Source organism: Carcharodon carcharias, chromosome 3 (genome assembly GCF_017639515.1).
Source record: "Carcharodon carcharias isolate sCarCar2 chromosome 3, sCarCar2.pri, whole genome shotgun sequence".
Classification (NCBI taxonomy): Eukaryota; Metazoa; Chordata; class Chondrichthyes; order Lamniformes; family Lamnidae; genus Carcharodon; species Carcharodon carcharias.
This window is the reverse complement of record NC_054469.1, coordinates 186,391,169-186,413,254: the sequence shown is the minus strand read 5'-3', so window position 1 is coordinate 186,413,254 and position 22,086 is coordinate 186,391,169. Positions and strand designations below refer to the sequence as shown.

Below are 22,086 nucleotides of genomic sequence, written 5' to 3'. Positions count from 1 at the left end.
AGGCCATTCAACCCATCATGTTTGCACTGGCTCTGTAAATGAGCATTATGACTCAGTATCATTCTCCTGCCTTTTCCCCGTAACCCTGCACATTATTTCTGTTAAAATAATCATCTAATGCCCTCTTAAATGCCTCAAATGAACCTGTCTCCACCACACTTCCAGGCAGTGCATTCCAGACCCGAACCACTTGTTGTATGAAAAAGTTTTTTTTTCTCACATCGTAATTGCTTCTTTTGCAAATCATTTAAAATCTGTGCCCTCTCATTCTCAATCCTTTTACAAGCGGGAACAGTTTCTCCCTATCCACTTTGTCCAGTCCTCTCATGATTTTGAACACCTCTACCAAATCTATTCTTAGCTTTCTCCTCTCCAAGGAAAGCAGTCCCAACTTCTTCCAATCCATCTTTATAAATGAAATTTCTCATCCCTGGAACCATTTTTGTAAACCTCTTCCGCACTTTCTCTAATATGTTCACATCCTTCCTAAAGTGGGGCACCCAGAGCTGTACACGATACTCCAGCTGAGGTCTAACTAGTGTCCTATACAAGTTCAGCATTACCTCCTTGCTCTTGTACTCTATGCCCCTATTAATAATGCTTTATTAACTGCTCTACCTGTCCTGCCACCTTTATTGACTTATGCACATTTACACATATATCCCTCTGCTCCTGCACACCCTTTAGAATTGTACCCCTTACTTTATATTATCTCTCCATGTTCTTCCTACCAAAATGAATCACCTCACACTTCTCTGCATTTCACTTCATCTGTCACCTATCTGCCCACTCAATCAACTTGTCTATGTCCTTTTGAAGTTCTACACTGCTCTCCTCACATTTCGCAAAGCTTCCAAGTTTTGTACCATCTGAAAACTTTGAAATTAACCCCCGCACACCAAGATCTAGATCATTAACATATAGCAGAAAAAGCAAGGTTCCCAATACTGGCCCCTAGAGAACTTAACTACAAACCTTCCTCCAGCACGAAAAATATCCATTAACCATTACACACTGCTTCCTATTTTTCAGCCAATTTTGTATCCATGTTGCTACTGTCCCTTTTATTTCATGAGCTATAGCTTTTCTCACAGATCTGTTGTGCAGCACTGTATCAAATGACTTTTGGAAGTCCATTACACCACACCAAGAGCATTACCCTCATCAACACTCTCTGTTACCTCTGCAATAAACACCCAACAAGTTGGTTAAACACTATTTTCCCTTAAGAAATCCATGCTGACTGGACTGTAATTGCTGGGCTTATCCTTACAACCTTCTTTGAACAAGGGCATAATTTTTGCAATTCTCCAGCCTTCTGGCACCTTCCCTGAGTCTAGGGAAGACTGAAAGATTATGGCCAATGCCCCTGCATTTCCATTCTCATTTCCTTCAATATCCTTGGATGCATTTCATCCGGTCCTGGTGCCTTGTCAACTTTAAGTACCAACAGTTTATCCAATACCTCCTCCTTATCAATGGTGATTCCTTCTGGTAACGGTTTCCTCCTCTGCCACCATGGTCTGGGTAGTATTTGCTTCCTTGGTAAGGGAAGATGCAAAGTATTCATTTAATACTTCAGCCATGGTCCCTTTGTCCATGTATAAATCCCCTTTTTGGCCCCTAATCGGCTCTATTCCTTTTACCACCCTTAGAAGACTTTGGGATTCCCCTTTATGTTGGCCACCAGTCTTTTCTCATAATCCCTCTTCATTTCTTATTTGCTTCTTCACCTTTCCTTCGAACCATCTCTATTCAGTTTGGTTCTCAATTATATTTTCTACCTGGCACCTTTCATAAGCACAGATATTTTTCTTATTTATTTTAATTTCTGTCTCCCTTTTCATCTAGGGAGCTCTAGATTTGTTTGCCCTACCTTTCCCTTTTGAGGGAATATGCCTTGATCGTGCCCGAACCATTTCTTCCTTGAAGGTAGCTGATTGCTCAGTAACAGGCTTTCCTGCCAACTTTTGGTTCCAGTCTATCCGGCCCAGCTCCATTCTTACCGCATTGAAGTCGGCTCTTCCTCAGTTAATTATTCTTACTCTAGCTTTCCCATTGTCTTTTTCTACCTTCATCATAAACCTCATGATACAATGATCACTGTCTCCTAAATGTTCCCCCACTGACACTTGATCTCATTATGTTCAAGGTGCTATACAAATCCAAGTTGTTGGTGTTGGGTGGTGCAGAAACTTCAAATCACTACTGTGAGAGTAGTTTTCTATGGCCAGGACACCTGGGCAATTCAAGAGGAAGTTGAGAGTGATATGCCCCTATGCCACACATAAACTGGCATAGACCTAGAATAAGACTTCCGAACCCACAATGTATCCCAGGGTTCTCAGGTGTACCTGAATTAACGTAACTTTCAAATGCTGATCAACTCCATAAGCATTTTACATATTTTAGTTTTCTATCATGTGTTCACCAACCATGAGGACCCATTCTCTGAACATACACTGCCAACTTCTGAACGTTAACTGTTTTCACAATATGCAATATCCCCATCAGTGGCATGCATTTGTCCCATTGTGTCCACATTTACAGGAATTTTAAAGCTAGAAACTGGTGCTAATCTTGCAAAACTTTGCATTTTGAGCACGTAACCATAGAACAGGACTTCCAGTTATGAAGCAACTTGAGAAGTTAGGGCTACTGAAACTTTTAAATTTTCCAAAAACTCCTGACATGTGCCAAAATACGCTGGATTTTCTTACACAGGAATTGCTAGACAAAAAAAAATCTAAGTCCACCTTGATCATCTAGTTGCAGAAAGCAGTGATAATGAAGTTGTTGATTAATCATAGCAATCAATTTTATCTATCAGTCTACAACAGACAAAATATGACGAGGAAACCCTCTGTAATGGAGCGCTTTGGGAACCATAGGTCCAAAGTCACTTTTTTTCCCCTATGCATTGTACTACCACATGTCATATTTCAAAATGAGAATAATGCTATCCTATATCTCAAAATTTATTTTCTGAGAGTAATCCTTTTAATTTGCATTTGATTGAAATCAATGTTATGTTCTTCCACCAACTCCTGAGGAAAAGCCTGTTCCGCAGATTTGACCACTTGCTCATTGAAATATTGGCCCATATTGTACCATGAATGGCGAAGGAAAGCCTTTTGCATTCACTTCACGCCCAGTTGCCCATAGGCTTTTCATGGGCTTGCCAGGGGAGATTTCAATTCTTCTAGTGTCTAGTTGAACTCAGCATCCTCTTTAGCATATCTATGGCACTGTGAGCAGGGAAATTGTTCAACCAATCAAATTGAAGAAACTTCAAAGATAGTACAACAGCAAGTAAAAAGCAGGGAAATATGAATTACATTTAAATCATTGTACAAGAACTGATTAAAGGGGAAGACATAAAAAGAACAAAACACAAGACCTATACATAAAATAATTTATTTTTAGAAACGTGCAGCATTACTTCTGAGAAAATAAGACTCCATACTTCAAAAATTAAGTTTTCAGGACCAGAGAGGTTGTTCAGCAATAATTGTGAATTAGTATGCTGTTCAAAACTCAGTTACTGCTGATTGAACAAGACTTTAGGTTATCATCGGTTTTTAATGTGCTAATAGTGCTTAATTAATCTAAGTTCATGCCTTAATAGCGATTTCTGTACTAAATCTATTGGCAAAGACAGCAACAGTTCATTTATAGAGTACAAAAACAGAATTACCTGGAAAAACTCAGCAGGTCTAGGAGCATCGGCGGAGAAGAAAAGAGTTGGCGTTTCGAATCTTCATGACCCTTCAACAGAACTAGGTGAATCCAAGGAAAGGGGTGAAATATAAGCTGGTTTTAAGATGTGTAGGGAGGGGGTTGGGGGCGTGTTGGGTGGGGGGAGATGGTGTGGTTGTAGGGACAAGCAAGCAGTGATAGGAGCAGATCATCAAAAGATGTCACAGACAAAAGAACAAATAGGTGTTGAAGTTGGTGATATTATCTAAACGAATGTACTAATTAAGAATGGATGGTAGGGCACTCAAGGTATAGCTCTAGTGGGGGTGGGGAGAGCATAAAAGATTTAAAAATATTTAAAAATAATGGAAATAGGTGGGAAAAGAAAAATCTATATAATTTATTGGAAAAAACAAAAGGAAGGGGGAAGAAACAGAAAGGGGGTGGGGATTGAGGAGGGAGTTCAAGACCTAAAGTTGTTGAATTCAATATTCACTCCGGAAGGCTGTAAAGTGCCTAGTCGGAAGATGAGGTGCTGTTCCTCCAGTTTGCGTTGGGCTTCACTGGAACAATGCAGCAAGCCAAGGACAGACACGTGGGCAAGAGAGCAGGGTGGAGTGTTAAAATGGCAAGCGACAGGGAGGTTTGGCTTGCCATTGTTGCTTGCCATTTTAACACTCCACCCTGCTCTCTTGCCCACATGTCTGTCCTTGGCTTGCTGCATTGTTCCAGTGAAGCCCAATGCAAACTGGAGGAACAGCACCTCATCTTCCGACTAGGCACTTTACAGCCTTCCGGACTGAATATTGAATTCAACTACTTTAGGTCTTGAACTCCCTCCTCCATCCCCACCCCCTTTCTGTTTCTTCCCCCTTCCTTTTGTTTTTTCTAATAAATTATATAGATTTTTCTTTTCCCACCTATTTCCATTATTTTTAAATATTTTTAAATCTTTTATGCTCCCCCCACCCCCACTAGAGCTATACCTGGAGTGCCCTACCATCCATTCTTAATTAGCACATTCGTTTAGATAATATCAACTTCAACATCTCTGTGTTCTTTTGTTCTTTTGTCTGTGACATCTTTTGATGATCTGCTCCTATCACTGCTTGCTTGTTCCTACAACCACAACACCCCCCTCCACTTCTCTCCCCCCCAACTCCAGCACAACCCCCCCCCCCCCAACCACCTTAAACCAGCTTATATTTCACCCCTTTCCTTGGATTCACCTAGTTCTGTTGAAGGGTCATGAAGACTCAAAACGTCAACTCTTTTCTTCTCTGCTGATGCTCCTAGACCTGCTGTGTTTTTCCAGGTAATTCTGTTTTTGTTTTGGATTTCCAGCATCCGCAATTTTTTGTTTTTTGTTTTTTTCATTTATAGAGTAGCTGGCTTTCCTGGAATTCCGCAATTAGCTGTGGATATGAGAATTTATCAGTTTCTCCCAAGAGAGTTAACATTTCGAATCGGTGTGACCGTTCTTCAGATCGAAACGTTAACTCTGTTTCTCTCTCCACAGATGCTGCCAGACCTGCTGAATTTTTCCACTATTTTCTGTTTTTATTTCTGTTTAGTTCCTCCTTGTTTCACTGCCCGTTCTGATAGTCTGATCTATATATTTACAAACCTTTCAGTAAAACAGTTCCTCAAGCTTTTCCTATTTTGTTTTTTTTGTCTTTAGTTTGCAAATATGACCACTTTTCGTTAAATTCCGTGAGCACAAACAGCCTCACTGTTATTAGTGCAGCAAAATCTGGGCTAATGCTTCTGTAGATTAGTTTTGAATTTACCCCTGCTTCAAGTGCAGGCAATGTCTTCTTGTTCTACAGTTGGCGACATGGTAAAATAGCTTCCCAGGCTCTACATTATCTAGAGTCTTTAGAATCTTTTAAAGAGCAATTACATCACTTCTCAATTTTCTCTTTTCCAGTGAGAGCATGCCCAATTTACATAATCATTTCTCATAATCCATTTGTTCCACGTGCTCAATCAACTTAGCTGTCCTCCTCTATATTCTAACAGCAAGAGTTTAGAAACAAGATGCAGCTTTCCATTACCCTAAGGATTTATGAAACTAGGTCATGTAATTTGCTAGAATGCAGGGACTTTCTTTTGGGTGCTAATTAAATTACATATTGCTAAGGAACATACTAAACGTTTTGGTTAAATTTGACTCAAGTAAGCAGTTATGCAAGGTACGGAATTTAACGAAAAGTGGTCATATTTGCAAACTAAAGACAAAAAAACAAAATAAGAAAAGCTTGAGGAACTGTTTTACTGAAAGGTTTGTAAATATACAGATCAGACTATCAGAACGGGCAGTGAAACAAGGAGGAACTAAACAGAAATAAAAACAGAAAATAGTGGAAAAATTCAGCGGGTCTGGCAGCATCTGTGGAGAAAGAAACAGAGTTAACTTTTCGATCTGAAGAACGGTCACACCGATTCGAAATGTTAACTCTCTTTCTCTCTCCACAGACGCTGCCAGACCTGCTGAATTTTTCCACCATTTTCTGTTTTTATTTCAGATTTCCAACATCAACAGTATTTTGCTTTTAGGAACTAAACAGATTTTTGTCAACAAATGGGATTCGGGGTTAATTAGAGTACACCATGTAATTACATTAACTAGATGGCTTTGATGGACCAAATGTTTTCTGCCCTGAAATTATTACTCTGAAAGGCATTAATAGGTACTTAGAAGATAATCAGGTTTTCTGGTTCCATGTAATTATTTCAACTGTGTGTCTTTAATTGTTGATGATCGACAAAGGAAGGCAATTTGCATTTAGAAAGTAGCGCCTTTCACAACCTCAGAACTTCCCAAAGCCCTTTACAGTCAACTGAAGTGTAGTCATTGTTGTAACATAGGCAATCAATTTACACACAGCAAGCTTCCAGAACCAGCAACGTGGTGCACACGCAATACTGTTTTTTCTGATGTTTAGTGAAGCATAAATATTGGCCCAGACAATAAGGAGAACTCCCTGCTTTTCTTTAAGCCAGTGCTGTGGGATTGTTTACATTCTCCAGAGAGAGCAGATGGAGCCTCTGTTTGCTCAGCCAAAAGACAGCATCTCTGAGCGGAGTGCTCATTTAGTACTCTTCTTCTTAGGGAGTTCCTTGCGATCAAAGATGACTTACTTCCACTCTGGTCCAATGGGTTCTGATATGGCTGATTGATAAGGCCAATGAGTGACCTGCAGAAGCTGCCACATGTAGGGCAGATGATGCTTGAAGGTTTGGATAAATGAGATTTTTGTACACTTATGCCAACCTCTGCATGTTTCCGATTAAATCTCTCAACGTGTCCGGAGCCTTTCTGAATGAGCCTTCTCCATTTTGGTTGACCATAAGCCAGGGTCTCCCATGAGTCGGCAGATATGTCTGACCTCTTCACGGATACTTTGAGGGCATCCACAAAGTGTTTCAGCTGTCCTCCCAGCAGTCTCCTGCCACGGCCAAGTTCTGAGTAGAGCATTTAATTCGGGAGTCTGGTGTCAGGCATACGAACAATCTGTCCTGCTCAACAAAGCTGTGTTTGAAAGCTAGCGCCTCAGTGCTGGGCAAGTTGGCTTGGGAAGAGGACACTGCTTTTGGGCCACCTTTCTTGCCACTGGATTTGGAGGACCTTGCAAAGACACTGCTGGTGGTACTTCTCCAGTGTTTGAGGTGCCTGCTGTAGGATGACATGTCTCTGTAGCATATAGGAGCACTGGGATCACTGCTGCCCAGTATACCATGACCAAAGTCTGGGGTTTGAGACCCTGGTCCTCAAATTCTCTTTTTCTTAGCCAGCAGAAGGCTAAGCCAGCATGATTGGAGGTGATGTTGAATTTCACATTTATGTCTGCCTTTGTTGAGAGAATGCTCTCAAGATATGGAAAATAGTCCACATTTTCCAGGAACTTGCTGTGGGAGCTGGTTGGTAGAGGTTTTCTTTATGTTTAGTGAAAGGCCCATTTTCTCATATGCTTTGGAGAAGGAGTCAAGAATGACCTGGAGTTCAGTTTCTGAGTGAATGCACACACAAACACCACATGCATACTGAAGCTTGATAACTGAAGTTGGAATAATTTTGGTTTTGGATTGAAGGTGATGTAGCTTGAACAGTTTCCCATCTGTTCTGTAGATTATCTTGAAACCTGTGGGCAATTTGCTGGATTTTTGTGTTCAAGTCTCTGGAGTGTGACTTGAATGTATAATATCTGACTTAGAGGTGAGCATGTTATCAACTGAGCCACATCTGACAACTCCAACTTTGAAAATCTTCTGGCACAGATTTAATTTCTGGCAGGAAGCCCAAACTCATTGGAACAACTGATTTTTGTAATGTTCATGTACAAAATGATATATGAATGGTCAAATGAGAGATATTTCATTCCAAATTTGATTGCATATCAGGCTCTAAGAAATACTTCATATAAATAATATTTTATGGACTGATTCTAGTTTTATCACTTTTTAAGTATATGCTGATTGAGTATATGACTCTGGCATTTGACTTCTGTGTTAAAATTAACCCATAAATGAATCCAACCCAATAGATTTATCATTAATAGCCATTTTCATTTGCATATTGGTCTATGTGGCATTTTTCACCCTTACGTAGGAGGGGGAGAATGTGTGGTTATCCCCATGTGATCTTCAATGAATTATATTGGAATGGGTGGATAATTGTTAATTCTGGGCTGGCTAGCTCAAACACCTCATATAGAGGCATAGATAATAACAGGTACTAGGGAAAAGGTCAGACTATAACCAGTACTACTTTAAGGAGAAAGTTACATGCTTTACATGAATATACATAAATTAAATTATACATTCTTCAATTTATAGAATTGGTTGACAGTCATTTTACAATTTCAAAGAAATGCTCATCTCATTAGGACCCTATTGAAACCAGTTTCCACTACTGTTCGATGCAGAAGTCCCCTTGCAAGGAACTATGCTATCATAAATTGGTACAGCCTGCATAACTTGCACTTAAGTGTCAATGAACGTACACACTGACTGCATTTGAAACTCCAAGATAACTGATATGTCCAACTGAATATCTGTTCATCACCCCCATTCTCAGCCTCCACCCACTCAAGGACAAGTTAATAATTACCTGCAACTAACAAGCAAAACCCTACCAATCAACACCCCATCTGACCCCATCTGAAACCTGCTGAGTTTTTTCCAGGTAATTCTGTTTTCATCTGAAACTATGTCATTGCAAGTGCTCACAGTACCAGTGTAGTTTGGTTGTGATACCTTTAGTGGCAGTTTTCAACTGCTGAAAGAAAATTGCTTTTGCTGTAACTCTTTCGAGTACAAACCCGTTTCCATCTGTTTCAGATGAAGTTACATTGTTTCATAGTTTGCCATTGTGAGATTTGAACTCTTGATAGTTTTGCCATTGTGAGATTTGAACTCTTGATCTTGGGGTTACAAACCCAGTACCAATACCACTTGGCTATTTAGGCCAAGTTGACCTGTCATCCAGCATATAAAGGGCTAATGACATTACTAATCGGCTTCCTAATTAGCCTTAAGTGGCTAAATGTAAAAGCATCCATAGGATGCCAATAACTGCACGATGTTCAGCTTCAAAGCAGATGAGCAGATGCTTCAGTTAGGATGTCAGGATGTCAGGTTTTTGTCAAAAGTAATGAATAGATAAAAAAAATCTAGCACTTTTTAAAATAAAACTAGCATTCTCAGCAGCATGTCAGAGAGAAGCTAAGCAACTTCTTAAAACAGGCGATAGCCCAAATTGATCACTAACTGGACTCCACAGCAACATTATATCCACTTTACTTCACAAGCATAACAATGAAAACAGCTGATGAAGATCTGTGATCTTTAAATACACTCTATAAGTAGGAACAATGACAATATTTCTCATTCACAACAGCACTTGCTTTACACTGTTCTTAAAGAAAGATTCCAAGGTCCATAAGACTTGACTGGTATCAAGGAGCCCAGATCGTGGTACATGAAGATTGAAAACATGTTTATTTACCTTTTAAAACTGTTGGACAGCACACCCGACCCAGATGCTATTCTAGATGCAATCACTGCATTATACAAATTACTTGGAGAAATTCTGTTTTGGAAATTTGTTTACTCAATACAGTTTAAAAAATTCTGGCATAAATTAACACTTGCAAACTCATGCATGGTTAAGGTCTTTTTCGCCAGTGCAGCACCAAGCATTTATCTTCCAGGGACAGAAGTTACCAACTTACATTGTGTTGAGCTATCCTACTGGAAAATCTCAAAAAGGTTTTAAAGGAGGAAATTTTTTTTCTATTCATTCTTGGGGGTGTGAGCATCGTTAGCAAGACCAGCATTATTGCCCACCTTGAACTGACCTTGAGAAGGTGGTGGTGAGCCACATTCTTGAACCGCTACAGTCCATGTGGTGTAGGTACAGCCACAGTGCTGTTAGGGAGTTCCAGGATTTTGACCCAGTGACAGTGAATGAATGATGATATGATTGCAAGTCAGGATGGCTAGTGATCTCATGCATCTGCTGCACAAAAGAATGGGGAAGGGCTGACACCCCGATACCACCCCCCCCAACCCCCACCCCCAACCAACCTCCCACCCCACTTCACTGCTTCACGGATGCATTGCTGGAATTGATATTGAAGTAGTCAGGGCACAGAGGCAGATGCTTTTTCAAGAGGATGGCAGTTGGTGGTCAGCCAGCCTCACCAAACAGGCTTCGTTATAGGTTGAAGAGGGGCGAGCAGCAGGTCTAAGATGTGAAAGGCATGGATTCAGTGCAGGAAGCATGTCAATGACCTCCCAAAACTGGCAAGGTGAGTGCTGTGCAACTTCCAGCTGGCAGCCATCACTCTTGCACCTCCTCAGCAGTCTTCAGCACAGAAAATCTCTTGAGGCACACAACTTGCAGCTCTCCCCAGACTTCAACTTAAATCTCACAGACAGCACTCACCCTCAATGTGCTGACCTGATCCATAGCTACACTCCTCAAATGTCATGCCTACTTCCTGAACAAAGACAGTACTAAGATTCTGCCTTTTCTCACTGCAGGAGAGAACCTACAACTCCCAGATAAGGTGTCAAATTGGCAGTGAAGTTGCATCCTTGGCTATTCTGACAGCAATGGAGAAGGATGGCCTGGATATCCGGAGAGTGGCAGCAGTTCTGGCTGTTGCTGAAGGCTGAAATGGGAGTGGCACAGAGACCGTGTGAAAGCACTACATGCACACTGTCACTTTGCACTGACCTGTCAATGGAAAACTTTTGTCACTGATATGTTAAATGATAGTCTGCAAAATACTCAGGATCAATCCCTCTGCCACCTAAGTGCAGCACTTTTCTCTTTCATCTCCTACAGGGGCATTGCCAGAGGTGTACCAAAAGATGAGTGAAGAGACTGTGCAGCCCTGAGGAGCTGCATGATTCTGAGGAAGCACTGTCACATGACTCATGCAAACTCTCCACCAGCACAGAAATACTCAAATCGGTGGGTAATGTGCCACAGATAGAAAGGATGGCACAAGGTGATGAGAATTTCAGGTGAGCAGTCAGAGACAGCAGTGCAGAACCCTTATTGGTAGCATGAGAACACTTCCTGTGCTGCTCAACTCAACACAGATGCTCAGTCTCTGGAGTCATAAACTAAGAGGGGAACTTCTGGGGCAGCAAAGGGAAATGTGTGGCCATTTGTCACAATTGCCAGAGGCAGTGCCCGCCCTTGTGCTGAAGATAGATGAGTTCATCTCACCATGTATGCTGTGATATCTCAGGCATTTGAATGTATGGCCAAATCCACTGAAAAAGTGGCCAACCTTATGGGGGGTAATACATGACAGGTCAATGCATGGATGCAGGCACAAACAATGGCCTACATGCAATGGCAGTGATTTTGAGAAGTATTGCTCAGATAGTCACTTGACAGCTGAACATGACATTCAGATGCAGCCAAGCTCTCTCCCACACTTGGTTAGCAGGGATTTGAGGCTGGCCTTGGGAGAGAAAAGGTGCACAGGGATGAAGCCATTGGGGACTCTTCTCAAGGCCCCAGTCCGTGCCATTGGCCCCTCTGACGAAGCCACAAATACTGCATACTGCCCCCATGACGGAGGTTGCCACTCCACAGACGTAGGTAGGACAGTCTTTGGAGGAGCCCTCAAGGGCTCCACAACCCAGAGGATGTCCACCATAGGCATCTAATGTGTCAGAGTCTGACAATAAGCAGGCTGGCTCCAGCTCTGCTGCAGCCACAAGGGTATCACCACACAGAAGAGAAAGAGGACATGGAAATGGTCTTAATTGCAAAAAAAAAGGAACACTTGGGTGCATAGTCAAAGTTATTTCCTATTGAAAATCTTTATTTTCAGTATCTCCAGGCATCTGTCACTGAACTTTGGTGCAGAGCTGAGTGCTTGTCTCCTCGGGAGGCTATCACTCACAACAAGGCCTGGGCTACAGAGAGTGAATGTGTGTGTGGGTGCTGTTTAAATATGGCGCCTGGAACTTCGACCCGATGAGCTAACAGCGTGACGGACGAATCCCAGCTTGCCCCGCCATAAGATACGACGAGGTGCTCATTTATGCATACATAGTGAGGTGAAAAGCGGATGACCTGGCATGGAAACCCACCATGCCAGCCAGGAGCCGTGCTGACTTTCCCGCCCACCACCGTACTTAGTCCCTCGAGCAGAAAATTTCACCAGACTGTCAATTCTAATTGTACTCAATTCAGTTAAGTTCAGACTCTAGTCCAGTGCCTGCATAGCTTGTACCCATGTAGAGTGGACTTCAGTTTTTTCAGGAAACTAATCTTGAGAATTGTTTTATGTTGCAACTTCCCTGATAATTTGCTCAAGGATTTGACTTATTACGGTCTCATTTGATGAACTGGGCAACAGCTTCAAATGCAAATGAAATGAAAACTACTAATTTTAATATGAATTTTAAGCACACTTTACTCATTATGTGCATTTGGATATTCATGTATGATTTTATTACACAAAAGAAAAAATCATTCATGGCATTCAAAAAATGATAGCCACTGCTTATGGTGGTTGGGACTAATGTTACTGGCACAAGTAGCTTAACAGCTACCTGCGGCAGCAGCAGTAAAACTGCCATGGCTGGCAGTCTGATTCAGAAGCATCAGCAGCCAGAAGTTTCTACCAAGGAATTGGAAAGTTGCATATAAGGTGGCGGTATATCAGCTATCATCTCACGGCTCCATAGTTACCCAACTGCATTCTTTGATAGGGTCACAGTGGTGGGTGGGAAGGGTGAACAAATGTGCTTGGCAGTAGAGTTACACAAAATGACGTAGTTGCTGCATCAGTCACAGACATTACTCTTGAGCCTTCCAAACACCAGACAGCAATCATCTAGGGACAAGGTTGCAGCTATGCACTGCCATGTATCTATCGCTTATATGTGTGTATCTCTTGTCTGCACAACTTTACTTCCTGTTGTCACAATTTTGTTGCACTTTGTTCCCCAAGGAAAAGACAATACTGATCACACAGTGTTGTAAGCTTTCCTTTTTATTTTGACTTTAGAAAACAAATTAAGCTGACAGAGAGAATGCTTTTCTTTGTTGTAACTGCATTGAAAATAGATTGGATTTTTAAGCCAGCTACCTTTAATAATCTCACTTAATTATAATACTATGGAGAGAGTCAGGAAACGAAGAGGACAATGGCAGCACACACGCAGCTTCACAAGTATTTGTGTGGAACATGGTTGCCGTAACATCTATCTGTAACGGTGCTCCTCAGCTATCATTACGACAATGGCTAACTTTGGTTTGTCTTAGGAAGGCAGCGGGGGCCTGGGATCTCCATCTCTCACTACTGAGGATGGGGTTGTCCAGCGAGATAATCACCACTGATTACTGATCAGATCCAGCCTTCAGATGATAGCCAGTTAATTACTTCAGCTATTATGTAACTCAAATTGGCAGTAATGATACTGACATCAATTTCGATCCACTCCACAGCTCCGAATGTGAATGAAAAGTTCTTCAGTCTCAGGCTACTCTCTTTTAAAACTCAACCGGTGGTTTGAGCAACGGTTTGGATCTACCATGATGACAATTAAAGAATACAGTATCTCTTTATTTCAACTATCATATTTATCTGCAGTGACTCCTGAGGGACTTATTCACAGGCACAATGGATACCTTGGCTCCAGCAATAGATATTGTGGTACAGACACAGAAATTATTCATCCTTTTCTGGAAATACATGCTTCAATGATCTGTGCATCAAGTTATCTATACTTTCATTTAACTTACTTGGTGTCTGATCATCTATTTTGTTGCCAATTTCACAACAGCAACTGACTTTAAATCTAATTTTACATACGTGTTAGCCCTTCTCTACTCTTCATGTATTTCAAAGCTTTGCTATTTTGATCCAACATGTAATCTTGCCACCAATGTAGCTTAGTCTTCCATTCAAATGCTTTTAGGATGCTGCTTTAGACAGGAGATCATCACTTCCAAGTCCTCTCTTCTCTGCTATTTTTTTTACTCCTCCCAGCCATCACGCCACCATTCTTTCCTTCACCCTCAATTCTTCACTAATTATCATTTTTTTCTAATCTCATCAAATTATCCCAGGCTTGATTCCCTCTTCAATAATCCTACAGCTTCCCTCTGTGCCTCTCCTAGCATCTTCAGAAAGGCCAGCCGAGGCACTTATTACTGCCTCCTAACAGCCAACAACCTCAACCACTTCATCTAATTCTCTCCCCATCCTCTGTGACCTGCATGCCTGCCAGGGGCTAATCTTGCCATCCTCCTTCCCACCCATCTCATTGTACCCAGCTCAGTCCCTGTGAACTGTGCCACTAGATCAGCTTTCATTCCGGCCAGAATGTACGTTCACTCAACTTCAGGGAACTTATTGTGGACGATCACATCAACATTATGGTCTTAGTGGAGAAATGGCTGAGGGGTGATGACACCTTTCTCACCTGGCTATAACTTACGTAACTTGCCCTGTTCAAACTGTTGCAGCATTGCTGTGGCCATTATCTCTAAATTGTATCTTGATCTGTCTCCCTACTCCTCTGGCAACTTCTCCTCCTTTGACATCCCACCTGTTCTATCGTCATGAAGCTATTAATGTATGTAATGTTATTGGAGAATATTTTTCTTTTAAAATAGAGGTTTAATCTGTGGGTTTGTCTTAATTGGATTAAAGCCAGCTAGTCTGGGTGCTTTGTTGTGTATTAGTTTTGATATGTAAGATAGAGTGTATTTCCTTTTTTTGAATAGAGCATTCAAGAAGTGGGGTGAAAACTATCACCTAGCTAGCAGATACCAAGCAATATGTTTATGTTACTAATAAAATTGGTAAAATGAAAGAGGTTTTGTTGTTAAAAGGTGAAGTTCAAAGAGGCTGGTGAAACAATGAGAATTTACATTCAATGCGCTGTGCTAGGTATAACTTCAGCAGTTTTGTGTATGTAAGGCAGAAACAATGTAAGATCAAAAGCAGCTGTGAGCTTCCAACTGTCTCCACAGGAACCAAAGTGAAAGAATCTAATTTTGAATTTGTAAGATGAAAATGCTTTGCCTGCTGTCTGGTTAAGTCTATGGGTTGCTGTTAACTTCATGGAGATTAGGTTGGGAATTTGTTAAAAATGATAGTAGTAATGTGTATATTTTTAACTTCTGTAAATTAATAAAATGTTTCATTTAGCTTAATATAAAACCTCTTGAGAACTGGTGGTGTGATTCCCGAATTTAGAGTTGCTTCTCAAACATAACACTTGGATTTTTAAAAATAACTCAGCTTTACCAACTGCTCGGTCATAACAATCATTCACAGCTTTCATTTAGTATCCTTGTTCCATACCACGCACCCTAAAATCACTCCAAATTTCTCACTGAGATGTCATCTCTACTTCCCTCACTCAGCCTCTGCACACAGTGACTTCTCATGTTGTGATTTCAACCAACATCTCAACTCTGCTTCTCTCTTCCGAGTCTGCTGACCTCCTTCAGTGTTTTCTTTCATATAAACTCTACTACTGACATCCACAGCTACCCCTTGATCTTATCTCAAATAGGGCGATCACTTCCAGCTAGCGTCGGAAAGAGATGGCCCACAGGAATCAGAAGAAATGAATACATACTTACCTACCCTTGAAAATTACACTGACACCTCTGTAAAGCAGGTAATGTTAAACGGCCTTGTGAAATTGACAGACCAGGGGAAGGTATGTGTCTAATGTAAGTGGATAGGATTTGGGGAGGGTGGGGTATGAAATCGGCGGGCAGGGTGGGGTGCTAGGGGGGGGGTGATCGAAGGTTTGGGGGTATCAAGGATCAGAGGTGGTAGGGGGGAGGTCGGGAGACTCATGGGGTCGGTCTGGATCTTTACAATAGTTACCCAGAAGTTGAAAGGGGTTTTAATTCTTCCAATTTTTTCTGAATAACTATTGGTGTAAGCCTGGTGGAACCATCTAAAGTTTGTGATTTTAAACCGCATTTTCAGATGGTTCCCAGAGCAGCGCAATCGTCCAGAGGAAGTGTGCACTGCTGGGCAATTGCTGTGCTAACCTTTACCTGGGAACTTCTGAGGGGGATTCCCCAGAGCAGCTTGAGGGTAGCCCCCCCAAATCTGAAACTGGGGAGTTGGGAGGTTATGTCCCATAGTTACAATAGGGGTAGTCAGACGATCACTGATAAGGTAATTTCTGATCTTTTCATTGTATAGCTCTCAACTCTCATTCCCCTTTCCTGTCCCAAGGCCACTTCTTTGTGTCTAACTTTGGAAAAACTCCCCAAGTCACTTACCACCATATTTTCAAATTCACAAATACCTAGCATCTGGCCTTCAATCCAGCATGGCGCCATGGCAGCCATTAATTCACTAAATCACACCCACATGACTACCTTTAATGCCCTTGTTTCCACTCTTTCCTACCCTAATCATTCCTCCGGCATACTCCTCATCTCTGTTCCTTCAGGTCCAAGGGATGCAGACTTGAACACCTTTGGTTAACAACTGGTTTAACCATTCATCGCCAGATGGGACCAGATCACTTGAGACATTGTTGAGTCATGCTCTATATCACTAAAACTGCTCATGATTGAAAGATTATCCGAAAGCAAAGGTGATCGCTGCTAGAAATCGTCTTCTTAAATCATCTTTACCTTTGACACTAAATGGGGGGGAATTTATAGATTTGTTTGTCACAAAGGTTGAGATGATCCATTTAGTAGCTTCTTCTGCTTTCCTCCATTCCTCAGCCCTTCAGGGACAAACTTCCACAAAAATTCCCTGCTGCTCTATCCCTGAACACATCTCTCTAGGTTCTCTCTCATCTCCTGCAACATTTTCTCTGAATTTAACTTATCCATCACACACACCTTCTGTTCCCTCAATCCTATTCCAACAGAACTGATCACTAAACTTCCCTTACTGAGCCCCATGTTAGCTGATATTGTTAATGGTTCACTTTAAATCTATTACTCCTCTCCTCCAAAAACTTATTCTTGGTCCCTCTGTACCTGTAAGCTTCCTCCTCATTTTCAACCATCTTTTCCTTTCCAAAGTCCTCAAATTTTTGTCACTTCATAAACCCCTGTCCATCTTTTCCACAATTATATAGTTAAATCCCTTCAATTAGGTTTCTAGCCTGGCCACAGAACTGAACAAGTTGCGAATGACATTCTTTGTGATTGTGACAGTGACATGCTTTTGTGATTGTGACAGTGATAAGCTATCTTTTCTCATTGTTCTCCACCAGTCTGCAGTTTATGACATAGTTGACCACACCATCTTCCTCAAAGGCCTCTCCAAGTGGGTGGAACTCCCCGTTTGGTCTCATTCCTTCAGCACCTGCCAAACCAAATAACTATAGAAAGAACCAAACACTTGTAGACCTGTGAAGAAGAAAGCAACCAACAACTAGCCTGCAAGATGCTAATGATCCCATTAATTAATACTAAATAGCTTCTTTCTACTGAATGCATGTTCAGCTGTGGAATTCTAAGAGATGGTGTTTGCTGGAGAATCGAGTTCTAAAATGGTATCACTGGAATTAAATCAGCATTGCACACATTGACATCATAACCTCCCTGCTTTGAATATTTCCAGAGGACATTGATTGCATGTGTGCTAACATCGGCACCAACAGTGTTTGGGGCAACTCATGCAACAAACGTGTGCACTGTGGACAACATTTGGAGCTCAGAAGGCACGTATAGCGCCAAAAAAAAGGTGCAAATGAGTCCAATTTCTTACCCTCAATATTTAGTTACAGTAGATAATAAGATTCCTTTTAAACTTGTGTGTAGACCAGCCAAAAACAGATGCAACTTGATAACAAAAATGGGGCAATAATGTTCATCTCTTATCTGATCAGGATAAACTCTTTTCTTTCTTCAAATAACTTAGTCCTTTAACTGCTTGAATAAGTGAAAAATTTGGTCAACATCAGCATGTTAGTGAATTCTGTTCTTTCTCCAAACATGAGTAATACAATGCCATCTTCACTGCAATGCTGAATTGCTCCTCCTCCATTATATTACAGTAATATTATTAATCTTGTGAAATATCCAAGTATAAAAGGAAAAGGCTGAATTAAAAGTAAAGCACAGGGATAAATAATCTTAATCTTCTTTACTAGGGCAGATTCCATAGAGTTAATCTCAAGAATAAGTCACTGCAAACTCAATGAGATAGCGTATCTGCATACTAAATGAGCAACTCATAATTATAAATTACAACTATGGCTGCTTAAATAAGGCATGACTGAAAGTTTGCATTATCACACACCTTTAGTATTTTAGTGTTAGTCTAGACTATGTGGTCTAGTTTCTAGGGTGGGGCTTAATCTAGAGCTTAATCTAAATCATGATAATGACTGAATTCTCTGACTTAGCAATGGAACCTAAATGGCCCTTGAAGGAATGAGGCTTAGGCATTTTTGTTGCCAAGATTATCTTCCATTCAATGAGTTTGACCCCTTAAGGCCTGTCCTGAGTTTGCAGTAGGCTTCACATTTGGAAGTCACGCGATGATAAAAAGGTAATGAAGACAGAATTCACACAGATATAAAAACAAAAAACTGCGGATGCTGGAAATCCAAAACAAAAACAGAATTACCTGGAAACACTCAGCAGGTCTGGCAGCATCGGCGGAGAAGAAAAGAGTTGACGTTTCGAGTCCTCATGACTCTTCCACAGAACCTGCGGAAGGGTCATGAGGACTCCAAACGGCAACTCTTTTCTTCTCCGCCGATACGAACCTGTGGAAGGGTCATGAGGACTCAAAGCATCAACCCTTTTCTTCTCCGCCGATGCTGCCAGACCTGCTGAGTTTTTTCAGGTAATTCTGTTTTTGTACAGAATTCACACACTCCTATTATTGGGATTGATTTATGACATTGAGCAGAATTCAAAGAGCTGTCAAGTGGAACTAAACTGACTAAAGTAACTATGCTCACATAATACTTTGAAAGTTTAACAGTAACAGTTTTTCCAGCAATGAAAGTCTTTCCTATTTATAAACTAATTGCCTTTTTCACTTGTACTCAATATTTGATCAATTTGCAATCATTGCATGGTAATCAGATTGGATCCAAATCAAATAAATTCTGTTTTTTAACCCAAATGGTTGAAATGATAATCTTTCTGATGCTGCAATGCTGCTTTAACAGAAATGCGGATTACACTCAGACTGCCAAATTCATTGTTGAGCAGATAAGTGTAAAATAATTCAGCTGTAGACATGAAGTGGGTCAAACCAGGACTGAACAGATACTCCGGTGTAAATCTTACAACAGCGGAACAACCTAAATGTTTTTTATTCAGTCATTCTCAGGGTGTGGGCATCACTGGCAAGGCTAGAATTTATTGCCCATTCCTTCTCATCCTTGAGAAGGTGACAGTGAGCCACCTTCTTGAACTGCTACAGTTTAAAAAGCAAAGTACACTCACATACTTTTTGATGGGAGTTCCAGGGTTTGCCTTTGCATCTGGTGTCTTGGTCAAAGTTGAGTGGTCCACCCGATTTTATTCCTATTGTAATTCTTTGTAGCAGTTTGATACAACTAAATGGCTTGCTGGGCCATTTCAGAGAGCAGTAATGAGTCAACCACACCGCTCTGAGTATGGAGTCATTTGTAGGCCAGTTTGTGCAAAATCTCCTCCCCTAAAGAACATATTGGGGAACCAACTGGGTTTTTACAAAAAACAATAGCTCCATGGTTATCATCACTGACATTAGATTATTTCAGATTTGCTTAATTGCTTTTTTTAAACTGAATTCAAATTCACAAATTGCTTTGGCGAAATCTGAATTTGTGCCTCTATTATTAGTCCAGGCCTCTGGGTTACCAGTGCAGCAAGACCAGTACATTACTATACCTGGTAGCATCATTAACGGAGAAAAACCATGCAATATAAGCAAGAAGAACTATAGCTTTTACAAAATGATTTGAAATACCACTTCAGGGAAATCAGATATTTTACTTACATCTTAAAAGGAAATAATCTGTTTGTGTTACCTACTTTTCCAAAGCCACAGCAATGTCCTGAAAGCCCTGCGCAGTTATGTTATTCTTGTCCCAAATTACTGTCCTGCGGAAAGAGATCAGCCACCTTTTAATAAATCACTTCCAACAATTAATTTATAAAACAGTGCTCCAGAGAGACAGTATACAAACAGAAAAAAGTTTTAGTTGGTACTAACTGATCTCCCTTGGTATTGCTCAAACAATCTACAACTCAGTTGCAATGTTTAGCTGCAATCTGCTCTGTCCCTTCAAGGCCACTGTTCGAAGTGTTCCCTGAGGAAGTTACCTGAACAGGTTCTGAGGTCAGAGGACAGCTATTGTGTTAGAACTCTCCCTGGATTAGTTGCTGCTGTTTTTATCTCCTTGTTATCTCAACAATCCCTCCAGGTTATCAAATTTGGATAAACAAGAAATATATAGCTTTCTTTCTCTATTAACAAGATACATCAATTTAATACAAATATCAGTCCTGAAGAAAAATTATTTACAGAAGCTTAAATATACCTGAGCTTTGTGTTGATTTGTAGGGCCTTCCCCAGCATCTTTGCACCAATGTCTCCCATTCCATTCCCACTGATGTCCACTTTAGTCAAAGAAGAATTGCTTCCCAAAGCATTAATTATTATCGTTAATTCAGTCTTAAGCTTTGAATCTGCTAGTGATAGTGACTCTAACGGCTGCAAGGAATAAAAGGAAATGTATTAGTTTGAAATCAAATTATGAAAGAAATTTTTAAAACTTTTACCATTAGAAACATTTTCTTCAGGCCATTCTTACCAAAAGGCATATAAAAGTATATAAAAGTTGCTGGCTAAAGCATCAAGAAAACTACATACAGTTTTACATGCACAGGGACTAAGCCTGACATAAATATCACTGCAGGTTCAGTCTAATGAGTTCCCATTCAGATTTTTTGTCCCACTCACTCCTGCAATATGCAGAATAGTGTGATAGCTTGAAATAATTATTGATTTGTACACAGTGAGATAATTTAATAACACAGAAATAACAGATGCCTACTTGAATATTGATCAAATATTCTGTTTTTCCACTTTAAGAGGTTTTTTTTAAACTGGCCACGTTCTGCACTTTCATTACATGGGCAAGCAAGCTACTCCAAAGCTTCATTAAACAATACTCAAGTCAGCCAATGGGAGGTAAACACAAGTGTGACTGCAGTTAACTGCATAAGAAATATTGCTGAAAATTTACATATATACACACCACACAACTTATGGTTGATTTGCTGATTACTATTTCTCCATAGTGCAACGGTAATGTAATGAAGGTGAAGTAATATCATTTGGAACCATTGTTAACCTTGAGTGCTTCAAAGGTGTTTTAATAGACTGTGTAATTTCTCAAAATTACTCTCACAATCAACATATTCATTTTGATTCCTTCTTAAACTGAGATTTCAATGGTTATTCTAGTTATGTTCAGTGGGTTGATTTTAAAAAAAGATTATACTGCAGCAAAAATCCCTCTTTAATGTTTCAAACAAATGTTCTTTTTCCAAACAGCATCCAATGAGCGCTCAATAATTTCCACAGCACAATGTTTTGCTAACTAAAATTCCCTACAGCAAATACAATTTGCAGAAAGACAGAACTCATCACCACAGATGAAAGGCACCTCCAAACAGGTCATTCACCATCAGTGCCAAAATGAATATTCAAGTTCTGCATGAACATGCTATCTCAAAATCAAAGGTTTAATGACACATTATATTGCAGGACCCTGATATTTAAGAAATGTTAGTACAATAATCAGGGTCTCTGCCTTCCTTCTAAGGACATCAGAAATAGGAGCTGGAGTAGGCCATTTAGTCCTTCAAGCATGCTCTGCCATTCAGTAAGA

The 22,086-nt window shown here is 40.6% G+C and overlaps 1 protein-coding gene across 4 annotated transcripts in view; it reads right to left on the bottom strand.

Annotated features, from left to right (window-relative positions):
* Window positions 1–22,086, bottom strand: part of LOC121276286 (F-actin-uncapping protein LRRC16A-like) — a 417,343-nt gene that overhangs the window by 121,567 nt on the left and 273,690 nt on the right. For all 4 annotated transcript variants that reach the window (XM_041184533.1, XM_041184534.1, XM_041184536.1 and 1 more), the window contains exons 21-22: window positions 20,731–20,903; window positions 20,222–20,290 (exon numbers count right to left, since the gene is read on the bottom strand). In XM_041184533.1, coding sequence (XP_041040467.1) covers window positions 20,222–20,290; window positions 20,731–20,903 — 242 coding nt within the window. The remainder of the gene's footprint in view (window positions 1–20,221; window positions 20,291–20,730; window positions 20,904–22,086) is intronic.